The 21,759-nt window shown below is 39.5% G+C and overlaps 1 protein-coding gene across 1 annotated transcript in view; it reads left to right on the top strand.

Moving 5' to 3' along the window:
- The first annotated feature begins 1,564 nt into the window (after positions 1–1,564).
- Positions 1,565–21,759, top strand: part of FAM171B (family with sequence similarity 171 member B) — a 36,668-nt gene continuing 16,473 nt past the window's right edge. Inside the window, exon 1 of the mRNA XM_082056626.1 lies at positions 1,565–1,807. Coding sequence (XP_081912752.1) covers positions 1,639–1,807 — 169 coding nt within the window. The 5' untranslated portion in view covers positions 1,565–1,638. The remainder of the gene's footprint in view (positions 1,808–21,759) is intronic.

Genomic DNA, 21,759 nt, shown 5'->3' with positions numbered 1-21,759 from the left:
GTACCTGCTGAGAGGAGAGTGTACATTTCCCACTGCAGCATTACTCTGCAGGCAACGATTGTTCATAATGCATGAGTGGGTGAAGTCAGTCCGTTCTTTGGTGGTCCCAAACGGTGCCAACAAACTATCAGCAACTGCGATAAAAGTAAATTGTATTCAAAAAGTGCCAACAAATAATCAGTAGCTGCAATAAAAGCAAATAGTATTATGTTATGCCAATCCCAAATTTATTTGAAGTCATTGCTAATGGCAATGAATTAATTACGTCATACTGTATAGAATAACATTAAATGATAAGGAAAAAATATATTTGACTTCCCTTAGATTTTACAAGAGATTGTTGAAAATATGCACTGTAACCAGGCAGTTCCTCCTTTCAGTATGGGAAAATTTCTACTCCTCTATAATTTTTAGCTCTATTTACTTCCTTTTTCTCCTGCATTGAAGAAGTTTCTGAGATCTGAAAACTTCACAATTTTGCATAATATACCATTATGTCTAAAATAAAGATTTTTATTTGCCTAATCTCTATTTTATTAAAAGGCAAATAAAGTGATGTTATACTTTTCAAAGAAATTTATATTCACTACTCAAACATACATTGAAAATGTAGCATCACCCAGTTCTGAGAGTCCTCCAGTGAATGAGATGTTTCCCTCACTGAAATCACAGCATGGGCACACTCATCAACACCAGTGTGAAACGCACTGTGAGGTGGTCCCGGTACCTGTTCAGCTCTCAGCCCTGCAGACGGCTGCATCCTGGGGGTGAGTTTGGTTTGTCCAGGTGCACTGCCTGTGCTCAGGTGTAGCAGTCTTAACCTGCTGCAAACAACTTCAGTGATTCAGTAATTTTTCCATGATCTCACTCTAGGTGGGATCAATTTTATCTATGTTAATGTGTATCATTAATTCTAAAAAACGTGCAGTGTTTGATATTAGGACCGCTAATGCGAATTAGCATGTAAGTAAGCAAAGACATGCCTGTGCGTAGAATCAAAGCTTCAAGAAACACTACTGACGCAGTGATGGTTGCCACCCTGACTGCCACTCTCCAGCGCCTGAGCGATGGGGATTTCGGGTTGACACAAGGCGATCTTAAGCACATGAGGTGCTGCACAGGGGGTTGCCAAAAGCGCTTTAGCACTCTCAGCAACAAGCGATGGAGTTAATTTAAACGCTGTGAGTTCGGAGGGCGGTTCAGTCTGCTCGGTAACTCAGTTCGCGGGCCGCACACCGGCTGCCCCCGCGCAGTGCCCGGCTCTCTCTCACCTCTGCCGGCCGGCTGCGGAGCGCGGCGCTGCTCACACCCCGGCCTCCTCAGGAAAACCGCCAGCCCGCACCTCCCCGCCCCCCGCAGGGCCTGGGAGCCGGCCCAGAGGCGGCGGGGACCCCGGCCGGGGTCCGGTCCCAGCTCCCGGGGAGGAGCCGCCTCACCCCGCTCCAATGCGCTTCGCTCCACTCCCACCCCGCAGCTCTGTCAGGCCGTGGCCCCGCCCCCGTCACGTGCGGGGGGCGGGGCGCACGCAGGTCTCTCCGCCTGCTCGCCGCCGCAGTCCCGCTGCTGGAGTCGCGGGTCCCGGCCTCTCGACCGCCGCCTGGCCCGCAATATGCCTTCGCTGCCCTGGGGCTGCTCGCCATGCCGGGGACCTGCGGGCGCCTCTCTTCCCTGCTCCCGGGGCTGGCGGCTGCGCTGCTGCTGCTACTACTGATGGGGCGGCCGCCCCCCGTCGATGCCGCAGCCGCCGCCACCCGCGCGCAGCAGCAGCGCGCGGCGCTGCCCGGGGGCGCCTCCGCGGCCGCCTCAGGTACCGATCCCCCCACAGATACCCCTCCTCCCGCCTTCCATGGGGAGATTTCCCCTCCCTCCTCCCCGCGGCCGCGCCGTCGGGGCCCCCTCAGCCCCGCTGCGTCCCCCTCCTCCCGGGGCGAGGGGTCGGCGTCCCCCCAGCCGCTCCCTCCGGGCTGCCGAGGTGGCCCCGGTGCTTCGGTGTGGCCGGTGAGCCGGGTGCTGTGCTGCCGTGCCAGGGACCGGCGGCGGCCCCGAGCTGAGCCCGAGCCGCCAGGTTTGTAACCAAGCGGGTAGCGGAGAGGGATCCATCTTTAATAGCGCCGGGTCTGTAGCGAGTCACCGGCGGGGTGGAAAACAGAAGCCGGCGATCGCGTAGCCGGTTTGTGACCTGGCTGGAGATGCTCTCTCGGGCGCCAGGCGAATGGGCTCGGAGGATGCTCTGTGAACTGGTATTTGCTAGCAGAAGTCAGCAGAGCAAGATATGTATTTATCTATATATAGATATATTTATTTCTGTATAAATCTATATCTATAGAAAAATAAATAAAACCCGGCTTATACATGTGCAAGTATCTTAAGCCTGTCAAATGAGTGATGGGCCTGGTGAGATCATCTCCTCTGCAGAATGATGAAATATGTCATTTATCCAGCAGCTGAGAGTGTGAAAATGATGTGCTTGTTTCTGTATTAGGCCTTGGTATTGTGGTCAAATGTATGAGGTTACTCCTTTATAGAAGAGGGGCAAGTGAGGAGATGTTTGTTCTGTTGTCTAGTTCAAAAAATACATGTATATTCTGAAGTCTTAGTGGCTTAAATTAAGATAAACCAGTATCTTTCCTGGCATGCTGCCTTTCACCAAAAAATTTCAAAATGGTTTCAAACATGCATTATTTAAGACCTTTTAGCACCAGTGCTCCATTTGGGCATATCACTAGAGCATATGTTTCATTTTTAACATATATGCATGTTTCTATTTCCGTTGATTTCAAAAAGTTATAAAATGATCTTAGTTTCAGGCATATGGTTAATATCTTGCTAAATTGAAGCCAATTTACAAAGCTGCCAAAGTATGTATGTTAATTAGGGGACATAAGCAAAGATCTTGAATTATGGTCTTTACTTGTAACTTGTTAGAAATGTGGAACAAGAAACTAGATTTGGTAGAATATGAATACACTCTGAAATTCTCCTGATACACTCCTAAAATGCCTTGATTTCCATTTTTTTTTTCCTTTCTTGTGAGGGTTTGGGGTTTTGTTGTTTTGTTTTTTCTTTTCCAAATGTTTAAACTATAGAACTTTAAATAAAGGTATTTGCCGAACAGCTTGGTTCTTAGTTTTTCTTTTTGGAACTGACAGTTTTTCAGTATTTTGTTTCTTATCATGCTTTTAGAGGAATATACCATTAATCACCAGCAAACCCCACTTAAAAGGCATTGGCAGCATTTCTAACTTGTGTGGTGAACATTTTGCTCATTAAAAATTGAGTGGCAAGAAAAAAAAGAACTGTTTTTGTAATTCAATGATCCTCTTTGGTTTCAGGTATTGATTTCTTTTCAAGAAGCTCTATTAGCTTATAGTTATCAGCCCTGGCCAAAATCTTTGTTGGTACCAAACAGTTTGATACCGATGCTACTGGTTTGCCGTTGTAGCTGTTGCAGACCCATGTGCCTGGTAGTTGTTGCTTTCTTTTATTTACTTATTATGCTTCATAGAATTTGAGGTATGAGATCCCCGAAAGTGTCTTATAGTATGGAGCAAATCCCAGTTTATGAATGTTTAAAATTATCATTTGAGCTGATCCTCAGCATTTGTTTATTTTACATTGAAATACAATTAAAGCTTCATTTCACTTGTTGGCTGGGTTTTTAAATGGTCTTTTTTAATTTTTTTCTTTCATAAAGAATTGAAAAAAACAATACTGATTAATCTTTTAAAAATCCAAGCTAATCACTGCTATGAAACTTTCATTATTCCGAAGAAGGAGCTAAGCACCTTTGTTTTTTTGTGTGGTATTTCTTTTCAGTAAAGCATATACGTAATTTTTACTATATCGACATTTTTGAAATTCTAAAAAGGAAGAGCTTGACTCCAGATATATATTTATCAGATACTAATGTCGTCTTTTTCCATGAGATTATATTTGATGGTTTACAGCTGAAAGGTAGGCAGGATAAATGGCTGTTGGCTTTCCAGCAGCAGACTGGCAGCACAGTAATCCCCAAGGGGAATGCTCTGAAGAGGCCACTCCTGCAGCAGCTGCAGGTCCTGTGGCTTCAGGAGGTATGGAGGCGTCTGGCCAAATTTGGGTTTATGCTGCATATTTGTGCCCCTAGTGTTGCTACAGCACAGGAGCCTTATCCTCCTAAAGCAGGAAAGGTGCAGAGCAAAGGCTAGAGTTCACAGCCTTTTCTTATTTGATGTTCCTGTATTGATGTCCCTGTTCTGTCGAAGCTAATTATACAGTTTTACGGATCAATTCCCTCCTGGATTAACACACTTCTGCCAGTGTAGTTATTGTGCTGTCTGAGATGCTAAAGTCAGCACAGCTGTATACAGAGGTTGTTTGGGGTGCAGACTCTACTGCTGACATGTAAATGTAGCAGTGAGAAGGTATTTGCACATCATGACTGAATAGGTTTTGTGGTTCATCACTTCTTTCTTCTCCTTTAAAAACAACAGAAAACTTGTCACTTCTAAAAGAAATAAGTAAATTCTAAAAACGAGGCAGAGAAAATGTGCACAAGAGGGATCAGTTAATGGAGTTACTCTGACTGTTCTTCCAAATTTTAGAAAAGAAATATTCAGCAAGAGAGAGAGACGAGCCTCTCTGGTTAAGGTGGTGATTGCTGAAGTGAGGAGCCTGCATTGGTTCCTTATTATTCACAGTGAGTTTTTCCATTTTCTGTGTGGCAGTTTAGAAATCTGGACTCTGGTGTGCAGAAGTAATTGAAGTTGCTGAGAGCTTCAGATAGTGAGCATTGGGGTCAGCGGGCTTGAGCACAGAATTCAGTAAATTATAGTTCTGGCTTTGATCCAGGCAAATCTGGTTTTGTTTTCCTTGTTCCCTTTTGTTTATCTTTATTGAGATGCATTCTTTACAGGAGGTATGGGTTGTGTTCTTTAATGGTCATGATGCTTGGGATATTCTGGATGTGGTGCACTGTTATTCTCTTTATAATACAGACATTGTGCAATAAATAGAGCAGAGACCACTAACTGAATAAGTGATACTTAACTGTGTCAGTTCCATGGCAGATCTGACGTGTACTGAATGAACCAGATTCTTCTGGAAAGAACAGCAGTTGGGTAAATAGAAGCTGTCACATATGTGTAGACAGCACACAGAATAACATACATCATCTTAATGTTGGATTTTTTTTCCCCACATTGAGCCCTTAAATTGGATGTGAAGTATGTTTTAAAATAGGTATTATTTTTTTCAAGTTTCTGTCATAGAACCGCATGTTCTACACTGTGGGATCTCTCCATACCTTTTGTAATCCCAGGATAAACAGGAAAAGACTTGCCATCATATTTGTTATAGACTGTTCCCAATCTGCCTCACATTCCAGAATTGAGGGGAAAAATAAACTGATTTTGCCTTTTTTTTTTTTTTTTTTTTTTTTTTTTTTTTTTTTAAGCAGGTGGTTTTGCATACAATGGGAAGATTATCTTGAATTTTGTAGAGTGAAATTAAAAACCTGTAGCAGCTAATAGTGGTCCTGAACAAAGGAGAGGAGAGAATTATTGCATGTATTGTATGTATTTTTACAGTTAGTTTTGTTTGTTGAGACTGATGAGATACATAAGTGATTGTTGGCAAACCCAGAAGAAAATATGAGATGGTGTTTGTACCTGTTGGACGCGAATACGTTGTGAAGATGCTGCCTGTAGTATTTGATTCTGTGCCCATTTCTCAATATTATCTACTTGCATATGATGGTGAGTTGCTGTCTAATGCAAAACAGTGCAAACGGTGCAAAACCTAGACAAGAGGTTTCTAGTTAAGATTTTTCTAAACTCTTTTGTACGTTGTCTTATTCCTCCTTGTCATTCAAGGAGGATAAAACTTCCTTGTGCTTCTTTTTTATTTGAGATACTGAACAGAAATATCTGACGCATCTTTGTGTGACTTACTGCTTTTCTCATCTTTGTTTTCAATGTTTCTATTTGTGAAATATTTTTTCCTAATGACTTATATATTGGTGTGTAGGTAGTAGTAAGGTATTCAGAGGAGCATTTGGGTTTGATAGCTTGTTCTGTTAATCTGGGTTTGAATTTGGGTGATAATACATAATGATGCACATTTTCAGAAATATGCAGTGCTGTGTGACTGGCTTTTTTGTTGTTTAATGGAACAAGCTTTATGGTTCACTCTCTCTATAGTCACTGGATAGGGGATTAGTATGGCAGGAATATATCCAGTTCTGTTTTGGAGCATTCCAAATTCAGTAATTTTCATGACCGAGTGATTACTAAGGATATAGTTGCTGCTCAAGAAGTCAGAGCTGTCTATCTAGGGACTTCTGGTCAGCTCTGGGGTTGTCTTGTATAACCAGGAATATCCTGGTTATATCCTTTGTATATCTTTGTGTAAGCAGGAATATCCTTGTATATCCTTTAGTTATTGGAATATAATTGCTGTCAGGGAAAAGGTTTATTTTTTTAGTCACCACAGCTTATGGGTTAAATTGTAGTGATTGTTTTCTATTGGACATGGAGGAGATGGTTTGCAGTCTTTAAAACTTGATTTCAGATATACCCAATGTAAACATTTGTTGGGAATCTGTGTCTTTCTGATATGAAGATCCTTAATGAAACTTTGGAAAGCTGACTTTGGATCTGGTGAGAAATAATGCTTTCACTACAAAATAGAACTCTAAAAGTATTATGTGCAGAACCCAGCAAAATGGTTTAATGCAAACAGCTAACTCCACCTATAGAAATAAGCTCAGAAAATGTCCTTTGATTTCCTGTTCAGTTTTCTGAGTATTCTCAGCCTCGGGGATTTGCAATAATGTTTCTCAGCTAGGTGAGAAAGTAGAGAAAGAATGTGATACTTAAGACTTGTCCTGATTTATTGGAGCTGATGTTCTTAAGTGACTTAGCTTTCTGTGCTGATCTCAGGCTTAGTAGTGCAACAAAATATCAGGAAGGGCATTAGGACACTGAGAGGTGATAAAGCATCTGCAGTTTGAGATAGAAATGAATAATGAAAAAGAAATATTCACGGATAACTTCATTTATATGTCCATGTGTTCCATCATTTACATCACTCAGTTGCTAATACAAGAAAAAGGAGAGTTTGGGGTTTTCCATGGTAGAGCACAAATGAAAAATTAAGTACTTTTTATCTTTTGGAAGGAGAATCTATGTAAGCAAAAAGGTACTGAGGAGGTGTGAAGGGGTAGGCAGCTCTCCCAAGGTGCAAGTTTGCTTCTATTGATTTATTGCTTATAATATATAAAGAGCATCATGCTCTGTACTTCAGAAAACTTGATTTCAAGAAACTTGCATTGCTGGTAGCTGTCGTTATAAGGATCTGAGAGAGACAAGGGCAGAAATGTGTTTTAGCATTCGTGGAAGTGGAGCCCACAGTCACTCGGTGAGAAGTGTCAGGGAGCAAGAGAAATCAATGACAGCAAGAAGCTACCTATTGCAAGGTGGTAGTTTTTGCAGTTCTTGTTTGTTTTGTTAAAGTTTCATTACTTCTTGTCAATCTGTTGGCAGATGATACATCTTCAAAGGCCAATTGATATGTAAAACATTCACAGACTTGTCAGGCTGAGAAAAAGGCAGTTCGGGGATGTGGAATGCAAGTGCTATCTGGGTCACTAGGAATCTATAGCATGCTTTCTCTGTGAACTATCTCATTTGATGGAGTCTTTGAACAGAGAGGCAAAGACCTGACAGGAAAGCTTATTCAAAATAAACTTAATTTTTGGCATGTCAAACTTAGAAAAATAGCACAGGTTACTTTGTCATCTTGAAAGTTGCATAATTCTATATTCTTCTGAAATGAATGGGGATTTGAGGCACAATATGACAGAGCAGATGAGTCCTCTGTGTTACTCCTGATACTGCCCTTAATTCCTGATTCATAGATCTAGCTATCTGGTGTGCCATAGGAGCACCCGGATCCCTTCAGCAAGAATTTCCATTGCACTGTAGGGGTTAACATACTCCTGAATAACCCTTCTGTGTCCAGTAGGATGAAACTTCCAGACCTAGCTCCTCCTACCTAATCTTAGCTTGCCAGAGGTGTTCCAGCATATACCTCCTGTGTATTCCTAAGCTCTCATCTTCCACAGATGTCTACAAGAAGCTGCATTCAGCAGGCTGCAAAGCAGCTATTGTTTGTCTTTCTCTGCTTTTCTGGCACTAGCTGTTGTACAGAGAACATGAGGTTTGAAAGCAGTTTTCATGCTAGCACATGCTTTACAGGAGGATGTGGGGGTGCACAGCTTTACCATTCGCAATATGGAAGTGTATTTGCTGAAGGAACTTAATGTTAGAAAGACCAAGAGAATGAATTAATCGTTAGGAGTGCCCTCTGTCCCTAAGCCAATAGGGGAGATTTCCCTCAAGCTGTAACTCATCTCTTCAGTTGGAACAGGCACTTCAGATCCATCCAGTAGAAGACATGGGTCCCTGGGAAAGGACAGTCCTTCCAAACCAGGTCTGAAGCTGCACCAGTTGCCTTAAATTCGGCTTCTCAGGCAGAAGACAGTACTAATTTGTGGCACCAGCAGTTCTGTCAAGTAAAATACTGTATTGTATGCTATGAATTTCACGAGAGGTTGTCAGCTGTCTGTAGATGATGTGAAGAAAATATCCTTCTCCCGTCTCAGTTGCACCAGTTGCTGTAACTTTCCAAATGATTCTACTTGCCCTCTGATTGTAAACGTTATGCAAACTTGTTAACAAAATACTGACAGGTCTGCAGTTTACGGTACATGCATGGCATGGCCCTGGGGATGCCTGTTCTTGTCCAATGTCACTCCTGGGAGCCATCCCGTGTGACCTGCTGGGACTGACAGGGCTGGGCAGTGATGCTCTTGGCCGTCTGTGGACACATAAGCCCCCCAGGCTCACCAAGCGCAGGCACGAATCCTGTCTGGGTCCCGTGCTGTCCTTATCCCTTCCCCCTCAATTTATTGCCCTTCTTTGTCTTCCCTGAGGTTGTGATTATATTTCATCATGTGTGCTTGAAGAGCATCTCCACTGACTGAAAGACATGTCAGACTTCAGGGCACAATTGGTTTTTTTTTACCATGTGGAAACGAGGCAGCTGAAGATCTTCCTGCTGGACTTTGCACATGACACTTCTTGTTTCAGCGTTCTGCATTCACTGCTGGTAGCACCAGGTACCTAAGACTGCAGTCCTACCAGTGGAAGAGGCAAGTGGTGGCTTCTCATTGAGGTTACATGGAAATGCATTGTGGCTCTTGTTGCATTAGAGAGCAAAAAAATTCTTGGCCCTCTACCTCCTGATTTTCCTTGTCCCATTTTGAATAATTTTATGTTTTTGGTGTGAGTCTTAACCTGAACCACTGGCAGCTTTAGCAAGTTAACCTGCAAATGGTGGCTGAATAACTGTGGTGGGGAGTGGGGTTTTTGTGTTGAACATGATGCACTGGTTAGAGGTATGAGCGTGAGGCACGTATTGAGCCATGTGCATTAAGAGGTCATGAAGCAGCAAAATACAGAGAACCTCAGAAGTGCTTCAACATGTCCCCAGCATACTCCTATTGAAATGCATTATTGACATGACCACTGCACCCCAAAAGCGCTCTAAGGTCTATAGAGTGTCGTTCGATTAATGTGTGCTTCAGCCTGTATAACTGAGTGTTTGCTTGAGCACTTTTACTAAACAAAGTGTAGTTACAGCCAGAGAAACTGGAGCACCAAGCCATTATCATGCAGTTTATTTTTGGAGAAAAGAGTTGAATTTATTTGTTGATGTTGGGTGGTTTTGTTTGTTTGATTTTCTAAATGGTCATTAATAGTTTACCTGCCTCTTCTGAAATGTTTTCTTCTGGTCAACACAGCTTTCTTCATTTCTCATATATCTTTTACCTGTATTCAACAAGTGAGCTTTCCCACGGGAGTGTGCATGTAGCTTTCAGGTTTCGTGTTGTTCTTTTTAGTCACCGGTCCAAGCAACCCTTTGGTTAGTCAAACTCACTTTACTTTCAGAATCATCAGTGTTTCTGTTTACATTGACTGCAAGTGTAATTGAGTAAGGCCGTACAAGATAAAATACATATTTTCACACTATTTCCTTAATAAAGTGTAGAATTAGCATTGGTTTCTGAGCCCCAGATTATGATAGGATACTGCACTCCTGCTAAAACATCCAGCCAGATTTGCTAAGTGTGTTAAAATTAGCAGCTGAAATAAACCACAATTGAGTGTGGATGATCTTTGTGGGTTTTTGTCACTGTTTTCTATGATTTGAAAGTAACTATGAGGACCTGGAATCATGGAGATATTCAGGCTGGCGGGGGTATCAGGAGCTGTCTAGTCCAACCTGCTTAAAGCACGGTTGACACTGAATTCGCTCCTGGGAGCTCTTTCCTGTCAGGCCTTGGAAAGCTCCAGGAATGGAGAACCTCTCTGGACAACCTATTCCAACGACTGCTTGTCCTCAGAGAGAAAAAAAGTCCAGTCAGATCCTTCCCTGCAATTTGTGACTGATACCTTTCGTTATCCTGCCATGCACCTCAACAGAGACCTTGTCTCTGTCTCCTTGGTAAACTCCTGGGTATTAGGAGGCAGTTGTTTAGGTCTCCCCAAGCCTTTCCTTTGCAAGGTCAAACAAGGCACATTTCTTTCTGTGGGTCCAAAACTGGATGCAGTTAAAGCTGCAGTCTAGCGAGCGTTAAATTAGAGGGATTAATTACTTATCTTGCTCTGTTGGCTAAGCTTCTGTTTTATAAATATGACATATACAGCTGGCTCAGGCTGTTGAAATATATACTAAGGAGTAGCATGGACTTTCTGACTTCTGATGAGCATGTCCTTGGTTATGAAGTTTGGCAAGACACCAAATTTATAATTCATAATTTATTATTGCAAGTTTGTATGGGCAAGGATTCCAAATGAAACAATGAGTTTGGAGCATTCCTGTATAAACTATTTTCTATGAGGTATCAAATCTGGTTAATAGTTTGTCTGTGCTAATGTGAGCTAAACTGGAAAAAAAAGGTCAATGATGTGAAGAGATTTGAAAATACAGGCCATTTTGCTGGAATGAATAAGGAAGTGCTTGCCCTCTGCAACTATTATAGACACTACTGGAATTATAAAAAGTTTTTCAGGTCATTGTGGAAAATATTCTTCCTCTGTTCTGAAGCCTTTCATTAAGTAACTGAACAGGAGAAATGAGTAGTTTTATGTTGGGTAAATGCAGGACATCAGTGGCGTGTGTGTTTGGAACAATAAAAGCTGTTAATATTATGAACTATGTCTTGTGATAAATATCACAGGAGCTTTTTTCATTTTTTTGTGAGAGCGAGGGAGAAAACTTCCGCTCACGGGGCTGAAGGAGAGATTTTTCTTCGGTTATGGACCACTGATGTTGAGAAAATCCTCTAATTAAGTTGACTGGAATAGATACCCAGCAAAACATTTGTGAGATTCTGCATAGTTTTGGTGCAGCGTTGGGCAAAAGAATCGGTCATGGCTATTTGCCTCTTAATTACTTGTTAGATTTCTTTTTTTTCTTCTTTTTTTTTTTTTTTTTTTTTTTTCCTAAGCACAGTATAAAAAACCTGTCCTACATTCTGTCTCCTGGATTCTTGTGTTTCATGGAACAACTTGTCTCAGAAATACTTAAGTGGATTTGTTTTCCCTCAGTCCAGTTGGCACAATATCAGAGGCACTGAATGAATCTGCATATTTTGGGGAAAAAGCAATGTTTACTGTCCCAATTTTAGTCTTGGAGTCAATAAAAATATTTCTGTCACCCCAGAAAGGTTTCCATGGTGCTAAGTTGTTTTCCAATTATTCCCTACAGGAATATGGCCACTTGCTGTGAGGGGAGAACTTGTGCATCCATGTTGGTGGTGTTTGTGTTGGAGACACGGTTGGTGGACCCCATGTTCTTCTCTACCAGCTGTCCCTTAGCTGACTCCTGGAGCACTTCATCCTGTGCTCAGCTGTAGGGAGGCAATAATGATTCCATGGCAGTGGCTGAATCATTAATAGGTTCAGTATTGCCACTTAGCTCAGTGGCATCCACATATGCAGAAGGGTTATATAAATGTGGCAGCAGTCTTGATTCAACTGTTTTGCTTTATCCTGTGATCTGATTTGACAGATCCTGCTCTTTTTTAAACTCTTTTAATGGCATCTATGGAATTTTACTTAACTAAGATTAGGAAGAATCTGCAATCATTTTTCTAAAAAATAATGTCATATTTATTTTGATTTTTTTTTTTAATTATATACTTTATGAAACTCAATTTTAGTAAAAATTTATATAAGGAAGAGATAGTAGCTTGTTGGATGCTCTTGTTTTGCTGCAATATGGATTTCCTAACCAGTGCATTAAAAAATTCCCATCCCGCGTGTACAGGATTGCAGTTAGGAAATGCTGGCCTGCAAAGTTTCAATTGTATTTTCTCCATATAGGTCTCTACACCCTGGCCTTCTTACAAGGTGTTAGAGGATCTTTTGCTGTAACTGAAGATAAAGATTGCCAGAACATTGCAAATATCTTTCTTCAAGGAGTAGTATGAGATTTTGCAGCTTTTGGGGAAGAAAAGTATCTTCAGGAAGGAGTAGTGACCAGCATGTTATTGAATAACGTCACTGAATGCATCAGTAGTTTTCCTCTGTGATTAGCGAATAACATGCACTGATATTCGAATTACTAGTCTGTAGGTTATACTATGCCACTTTGAGTTTTTACAGGCATATCTGTCTTAAGGTTGAAACCTTCAGGGCATTAAATGTCATGTTTGAAGAAGGTACTGCTTTGTTTTCCTCTGACTTTTTTTTTCATTCTGCCAAATAAGGGCATGTTTGAACTTGCACGGATTTTTTTTCAGCTAATTCCATTCACTATCCACCACTAAGAATTATGTGATACAAATCCTATACCTAGCCCATGAGGTTAAAAAAAGATTATTCATGCTACAGGGTTACTGGAATATTCTTCCTTTGTCCACGTATATTGACTGTTAAAGGATAGGTTTGGCAAATCATTAGAAATTTTCCATAAGAAATGGTCTCTTTTTTTGTCAAGGAGATGATGCTGAATTTTGTTTGTCGGTTTGTTTCCATAATGAAGGTTTGATTGTAAACTTAATGAGAGGGAAATGCATGTTGGTTGCTTATCACCTAATAGGCACTTGCCCGTTTTTAATGAGGCTATATAATATAATGTGAATATTTAAGATAGCATATTTAAAATAGTATTATGCAGATTTTGATGATTGCTTTCTGTACTTTTTTCCCCAGTATTCTATAAAAAACTGTGAATTTTTAATATTTATTCGTTTCATTCCCTCAACTCTGATGCAAGGTGGAATGATACAGGCAGTCATTTAAAAAAATGAAAGAGCAGCATTACACGTTTAGTATTAGCCAGTAAGTAAACTGAGATGGAAAAAATGATCTTATAATGACTTCTGAAATGCCTGGGCAAAGAGTTTCTATTTTGTAGGCTTCAGGATCTCTGTTATCAGTATTTACTTGGTCATTTAAGTCTCTTTCACTTGCAAGTTTATCTTTATTTGATATATAAGTTTTATTTAAGCTTTTTGGTTTCATAATATTGACCGTTTATTTCAGATAAGAGTACAGAAGATGATATTTAAAATAAATGAATCCTAAATGAGTGATGTTCCACAGACTGTACCATTTAGTCCTGTCTGCTGCTTATCTCCCTTGCCCCAGAAGGGTGAATTTCTCAGCTTCCATCTTCCATAGTAACCAGAGTTCTGAGAACCAGGCTGGCTGAGGCAACAAAATAGCAGCAAATAAAAATGCAAAGTTGCTATGGTAATTGTAATTGTCATAGCTTCAATAACAGGTGTCAATTTTGAATTTTATTGAAATTCTTATTATTTATACCAATATACCATACAGCAAGACATATGAAATATAATTCTGTAATGAAAATTCTGGTTTATTATATCCTGTGAGTTCTCGTTTTTGTCTTGGATGGTGAAACATTTTAATATATAAGTTGAATGAAGAAGGTATCTAGTGGTAGAAAAAGTATCTTGCAACTACTTACCAAATGAGTACCTTACAACAGCAGTATGTGTTATGCACTTAAAAATATTCCAGTGGAATTTTTTTTTAATGACATAGGTATACCATCCAATGTTAAAAAATACAGGGAAAAAATTCCATCTAAATTTTATAGCTGCTTTCATGCCTAAATGTCATGGCTCTTGCTTAGGTAGTCCACAAAAATATTTAAAGGGGAAGGCTTGTTTTCTTTATATTTTATCCATCTTACTGGGTGTGCTTGAAAGCATTTGGGGGTCTGTTCCCCTGGATATGTGAGTTGTTAGCAGCTTTATGGATTAGCCTGGTGCCATTCTTGAGTAGTTCTTACAAGTGTGATCATTCCAGGAAGGTGTTTATTGATTATGCAGTAGTAATCATGAAGGACACAGCCTGTAATGATCTGATTTATTTTACTGATTTTGAAGGACCTTAATTTCATCAACATTTGGTTCCCGTCAACATTTGTGGAATGAATGTCATGCTTACTAGTTTCTTTATGCGTCTGGTCTGAGATCTTTGTTGGAAGTGTAACCACTTAACCATGGTATTACTCAGCTGTTGGCTGTAGAAGAGGCTTGTTTTGTTTGTTGTTTTTATTTATTTAACTCATTAAATCAGTCCACTCTTGTATACAGCAGGTCTTAATATAGAAAAAGCTGAAATGTTAATTTACCTACGCAGTAGGATTTTGAATGCTAAGGCTGTCCAGACCATAAAATAACCCAAATCCAATAAAATAATGAGGAGCACTAAAAGTTTGCATGTGAAGTGTGGTAATTTTTTAAACACATGAACTCAAGGTAGTGCTGCCATCTGTATCTGTACAAGTGGGTCATGGAGGTAGATAGCTGGAATGCTATGTAATGTTTCCTTTGTGGTGTTTGTTTTTCCTTTCCTTGTTGTTTTCCTTTCCTCTTGCGTTTTTGCTTAATATTTGTGTTTATATATGCACACACATACATACAAAGTGTAAATCCATGAAATAAGTTCATAAAAAAGGAAAATTATTCTGTTTAAATGAAACAAGATTGTTGTAAGTAAATAAATTCAATGAACATTTGTTTTTAATAAAAACATTGGTAAAAATTCAGTGTTAATTTTATGTAAAGAAATGGTGCTAAGTCTATAAATATTTTTGCTGGGAAAAAAAACCCCACCAAAAACTAGAATGTATACCTGAGAAAAACAGTCTATTTCTTAAGTAGTGTGATTTTTTTTTTTTTTTTTAATTCCATTTGCTACCAAAATCCCTTTTAGAAGGGAAAGAGGCCTTGTTCTTATCTGTAAAATAGAGAACACTCTCTCCATTATTTCAGTAGTTGGACGGCTTCTCCGTACTGTTTGATATGGTTTTATTATAACATGAAACTGGATTTTGGGTCTGTTTTGAACTAAATGCATAGCTAGTCTTTGACCTACTAATTTTCTTAGACCCTTGAAGTTTTTTCTGGATTATGTGCTCATTTGCCACAGGCAACCCCCTGTAGTTTGTCATTCCCCTAGATTTGAAGTCACCATTTAAAGATAGGTTTGACTCAATGCATTGAATTTTACGTAATGCATTTATCAATCTCTTTTTATTTATGAAGCTTGCAAAAAACCTGATCTTTAGAAAAGTATTGATCTTTTGTTGTGATCTGTGATGTCATGGGCTAAACTATTATGGGGAGTTGTTGTCACAGGGAGGTCTCGGGGATGGGGCGGATGCTGGGAGGAAGGAGACTGAGCAGAGCTCGGCCAGGACAGGAGGGCAGCGTGAAAGCCTGGAGAAATAGGAACTGGGGAAGATAGTTTTCAGAAATCAAAAGTGATGGGAGCAAGGATGAGATGTTTTTGTTTGAGGCTACAGTAGACTGGTTTATGTCTTTTCCTATGTTGCTCTTTTGCTCAGCTCTTAAAAGCAAATGTATCCAGTTGTTTCAAGAGATGCAGCCTGCTGTTGATTTGGAACTGAGGAGGCAGGATAGAGCATGAAATGTTTTCTGAAGTACTATTTTTGGGTTTTCCCAGTAAGGTGGGAAGAAGGGCCACCTGAAGACTGTGGTGTGTGCTGGAATAGTGCAGGCATCGACATGAATGAGCTCATAGTAAATAATTTCTTTTCTTTTTTTTTTTTTTTTTTCCTCTAACCAATATACAGATGCTTAAGGACGCTGACACTGTGGTCTGCATGTGCCTCTCACAGCATATACTATTGATGGAAGGAAGTGTTTCTCTGTATCTGAAATAATGCTTTATTTGAAGCAAATGTAAAAGAAAATGTTTGGAATGCTCTCAGATTTAGAATAGATTTTTTTTTTTTCCAGCAAAAGCTCTCCAGAGCAGCCTGATGGGTGACGAATCCCCCACTTACCTAACAGTGTATTCAATTTTTTTCTAATTTCTAATCTGTTACAGTTTATCTTCAAATGAAGCAAGTGCTTGCTGGAGACACCTACATTTGACTAGATGGGATTGAACTGTCTCCTGTAAAATGCCTGTAACAGCCTTTTGCTGTGTAAAAGGCACTGCTTGTCCCCCCAGGATCTAGCCTTAGCTCCTTCATGATTGAGATTTTGTTGATGGCTTCTGTGGAAATTGGTTGACCAGAAATAGGGCAATGGGAATACCGTGGTGTCCTACTTTCCCAGACCCTGTTTTGCTGCTTTGTCTGTGGAAGCGTGTAATATATTCTGCACCACTGCATTGTTTTTTTCCAAAGCTGTTCTTTTAAATATACATCTTAATGTTCTATTTTGCATTAAAATATTTTAAGGGAGTGCGAAGCTACAGAACTGTGCTGTATAGATTATGCAGTGGTATTGCCTTCACAGGACTGGCAGTTCATATAAAAATGGAGCAACCGTTAATTAGCTCTGGGCTCCAATTTACTTAATACTTATTTTTTTTACAATTTCACATTATCTGAAAGCAGTTCTCTGTCAGTCTCCATAGTCAAACACTAGTGAACATCAACCGTGACGTGTAGCAGTACAATGCCAATATCTTCTTTTTCCCAAGTGCATTTCAAGGAGCAGTCTGCACTTGCTTTAATATTAGGCTTATCATGCTGTCATTTTGCTTAAAGATCAACCTAAACAGGGGCGAGTTTTAGCTGTGCTGTAACCCGGGTCTGTCCTTATGCACTCAGGTTCTCTGCCAGTCACTTCATGGTTACAGGTAGTTACAGGGCTGTTTGCTAATTAGATGAAAGTTTTAACTCCCAGAGTGTTTCTAGAGAGGGGTGGTACAACTTTTAACCCTTTGCTAAATGCAAGAATGAAACTGTCAGCTGGTTGTCAACTTTCAAGTGTTTGTTTCTTTGTAGCCAGGTAGGATGATTATGTTTGTTCTCCTGTGTGTACGTCATTCTTAGAAAAATCTAACATACTCTTTTCCAGAGAAAATGATTTTTACTGCTTGTTAGGTATTTGTTTGCTGAATTTCCTCAGGCCTTTTGTGAACCATGTGAGCTTCTTAGCTTCTCAGTTCAGTTAAAATGTGTTGAGAATAAAATGTGTAGATTGTACTTGTAACTAATTAACAAAGTTTAAATTGCAGAGGGCAAAACATTTGCAGTGTTTCGTATTTTAGTAGTATTCCTTTGTCATTTTAGGGAGGAAAAATAATTTTTTGCATTTATCTTATGCTATTATTTTGAATCAGAGGAGCAGCATATAAATAGCATCTAAACTTCTTTATAAAGAATCACATAATTAGTTTTTAAATGAGATACTCTGTTAGCAGTTTGGAACATACAGAACTGTTTGCATAGACTTAGAAATGTCATCATACATGTACATGCCCATCTGTACATAAATATCTATAAATGACTGTGGAGTAAGGCAGCATTGAAGACCACTGATAGCTACCAAACGAAGGCTACATTAGGATGTAGAGGTTATTAATGAGATTTGCAGGTTATCTGATAGCTACAAGAAGCAAATTGAAAACTGCTCAGAGAGCTTATCCTCATGTCTGACAATAACTGTCAGAATATAGGCATAAAATAGTTACTAGGGTTTAGGAGTCACCTATTATGTCACTTTAATGCACTATGCAAGGCAGCAAAATGTGTCCAGTGTCAATGTATTATACCCTAATAAAGAACAAAAGGTAACCGCGGGCTGACGTGCGCTGTGCTGAGGAGGGCTGGCTTCAGCATTAAACCATCCCTGTGGCAGGGAGTTGCTGCCACAGCTCACCTTCACATACATGGATTCTTAATGAGCTTTAAAGGTATAACAGGCTTTTACTTTTTATAGATATGCTTTTATAGTTTGGCACTGGCATTTCTGTAGTTTTAAGGAAATTTTAAGAAGTAATGGTTGGGCTTCATGGGCAGGAGGATTGTTTTGTATGACCTTTTTTTACTAAAGCCAGATGTGTGACTGTGTAGATTATATATATTTCATTGATTTTTTTAAAATTTTTTTTTCCTCCTCTTCCCTAGTGGTGATACACATGCAGTATTGCAGCGGATAGTAAAACCTGATATTCTTAGAACATGTAATTTCTTCTTTACAGATCAGTGCACCTTTCATATCCTTAATTATATTAAGCCAAACTATATGGTGTTCTGTGAATATAAAAGATGGAGAAAATGATTGTTCAGTCAGCTAAGACCAAGCAAATTGCACAGCACACATTTGATCTGTCTGGTTAGCCAAGAGCAGCTAACACAGTGTAGGCAGTTTCCATAAAACACATGTAAGCATGTGCCTTTTCTGGCATGAGTTTGAACATTCTCTAGGCAACCACAAGAAAAGTCTCCTCCTAAGGAAGGAACTAATGAATAATTTAATTGTAGTTACTGTTCCCTCCACTCCATAAGATAATTGCTTAATTGAGTAACTGTCTGTGTGCTTGAGAAGAGTAGCTGCCTCCTTTGAGGTGTAGAACCTCTTTTGCCACAGGACCTTAATGAGGAATAGGAGAATGGATTTAGGACTGAGTTGCAGAATGTGTAGGAATATTTCCCAGGCAGTGCCCTGTGTGTGTTTGTGTGTGTTCGCTGCTGTATCTCACAGTTAATAATATGTGTAGTTTGGAACATATTGGTGCCTGTAAGGTCTCTGGCCTTGACCATGTTAATTAAATCTCAGATAAATATGGAAACCAGATGACACGATTATCTGCATGTAAAGAATTAGGAACAAATTACACAGGGGTATTATAAACAGAGATTTTTTTTTTTGCAGTGTTACATTTTGTACCTGGCTTGAAATTCCGAGCAGTCCTTTGGCTTAATTCTGTGATATGATTTCTGAGTTAGGACTGTGATGTGAAGCTAAATTGCAGGCATTAGATGTTGTTGCTGGAAGAAATGAAATGTCATTTTACTGTTGTGACATTTCTGAAGTAGCTAGATGTGGTAGAAGGCCTTGTTTCTCTTTGTCTCAATAACTGCTGCATTTGTCTGAACATTTATCAGCAAATGTTTAAATGTTGTAGAAGCTGGCATTTCCAGCGGACTCGCCACAAGACAAATCTCCCTTCCTCTGAGGCAGCACAAATCAAATTAGCTAAGACTGAGTTCGTTCTTCTAATTGTAGGAGTTCTGTCAAATCTATTTAATATTGCGACACAGCTGACCCACTTGTATTTAGCAAGTGTAAGTGATGAGAAGAAAACCACAAACTTCATCTATTGCTTAATTTATCAGCTTTGGTTTTGTTAAACAGTTTACCAACAGTTCATTTTTGCATCTAAAATATTTTTCAGTACATTTTATTGTGGTTAAAAAAACCCCTACAACAGTCTCAATCATATTTGAGACTTAAAAGTGTCCTTAAGGACTCGTGCTTTAAGGTGTTTGTAACAACAAAAATTAAGAAGCAAGATTTTCTTTACAAATTAGATTTTGTGAGCGTCAATAGGACGTTGTTAATAACTCAGGACTGCTATAGGATGCTCTGGTACACTCCACTTTACACAAAACAGTAGTGGAATGTGACTGGGGGGGAGGAAAATTGTTGTTACTGTTGAGTTCTGGCTTTTTTAACTGGAATTTTGTATGTGTTGTCATTTCACTAGCATTTAGATTCTGAGGCATAATATTGTCTTCTGCCCTGTTACTGTCAAGATATTGAAAGATTGCACAGAAGCTTCAAGTGAGTTGTTGGCAGAGCATATTCTGGTTGATAGTAGGAAATTTTAATTATTTGCTTGTGTATATGACTTGCAGGGAGGGAAGAACTCCCAGCCGTTTGGCATGCTTTCCTTTGTCAGGAAGACTCTTGTCTGGTAAGGGCAGAAGCAAAGAGAGCTGGGGATCAAGTCTCCTTTAATCTTTGTCTTAATATGAGCTGGTGTGAAGTGAGAGTTTTCCACGTGAGTAACCGCTGCTCACATACAGCCGTGATACGCAGGTAATTACTCTTTCGGAGCTGGTGTTGCACAAGGCTGTGTCTGTTTTCACATGGGAGACCTTTGTGTCAGTAATGCCCCCGGGACTGCAGTCTGCATCTACAGCCGCGCTTCTGCATCTTCTCTTCACCGCCTCAGACAGAGTACCAGTTCTGAAAAATGCTATGGCAATTTCTGAACCCATAGGAGAAAGAACTAATGAAAGTTGAGTGTGGCTAAAAGCAGACCATGATATTTCTCAGTTCATTATGAGAGTGAAAATACTATAGCTTTCTACATTTTTGCAGTCTTTTTTTTTTTTTTTTTTCAACCAAAGGCCTCTAAAACAGTGGGTTTTAATATGGCTGCGACTAAGGGAGATGAGAGGAAGAAATATTTTTGCAAAAAATAGCCTTTGAATTTACTACCAGCTGGAGGAGGACTGTAGCAATTCTGCCACCCCTGTGTTTTCATTAGGCTTTTTGTTAGCAGGAAGTGGAAAAATACACATTAAAAGTGTGAAATGATTGAAAGAAAGTGTCTTTCTGAGTACATTCTAGGTTTTCTTTTTTTTTTACAACTTATTTCAGCTGTTAATAATAGACTCTTTTTCTCCTGACTTGACTCCAGCTGTTAAAATACTAATTTATACAAAGCATTTCTGGTACTGGTTCCTACTGGCATGGGCTTGAATTTTGTACTGCTGAATTTCTTATTTTTTTAAATACCATTTCATGAGATACTCCTGGCAGTCAAGCGATTACAGGGTCAGAATATTGTACACAGTCTGATTCCCTGTTTAGTAGCCTTTTAAATTGTCATTGGCCAAGGGCAAATGGCCTGTATTCCAAGTTTTGGAAACCACTGGAATCACACTAGTACATGTGTAGGTGGGTCAGTCCTTGGAAGATCTGTTTAGCAGCCATAATTTGCTTACATGATTTTTTTTTTTTTTATCATTACATGATTTTAAAACTCTCTAGCAACAGCAATTTAAAAGCATTTTTATTCTTGAAATATCATGCATAAGGAAAAAAAGACAGATGACATTGTTCTAAGATTATTGTACATTTTCTGTTTAATTCCATCAAAATATGTTCAAGTACTACTGGGATATTTTTTCTTTTTTTTTGAAAGTACATATTAATTTGCAAAAGAAGATGTAGACTTTTCTATAACATGATAGAGAATCAAACTGGCACAGCTGCTAAGCTTTGCTGTGTGTGCAATAAGTAGTAATAAATTAACGTAGCTTTTGTTGTGTGCGGGTTATTTTTTGCTTTAATATATGGTATGCTCCATGCTTACAATAGATGTAAATAAATACTTATTTCAGAGAGGCCTAATTTGGATGTGTACTTTTTGATGGATTGCACTTGGCTTTTCCAGA

This window comes from Streptopelia decaocto (assembly GCF_964273445.1).
Source record: "Streptopelia decaocto genome assembly, chromosome: 6".
Classification (NCBI taxonomy): domain Eukaryota; kingdom Metazoa; phylum Chordata; class Aves; order Columbiformes; family Columbidae; genus Streptopelia; species Streptopelia decaocto.
This window is presented reverse-complemented; position numbering and strand designations above follow the sequence as displayed.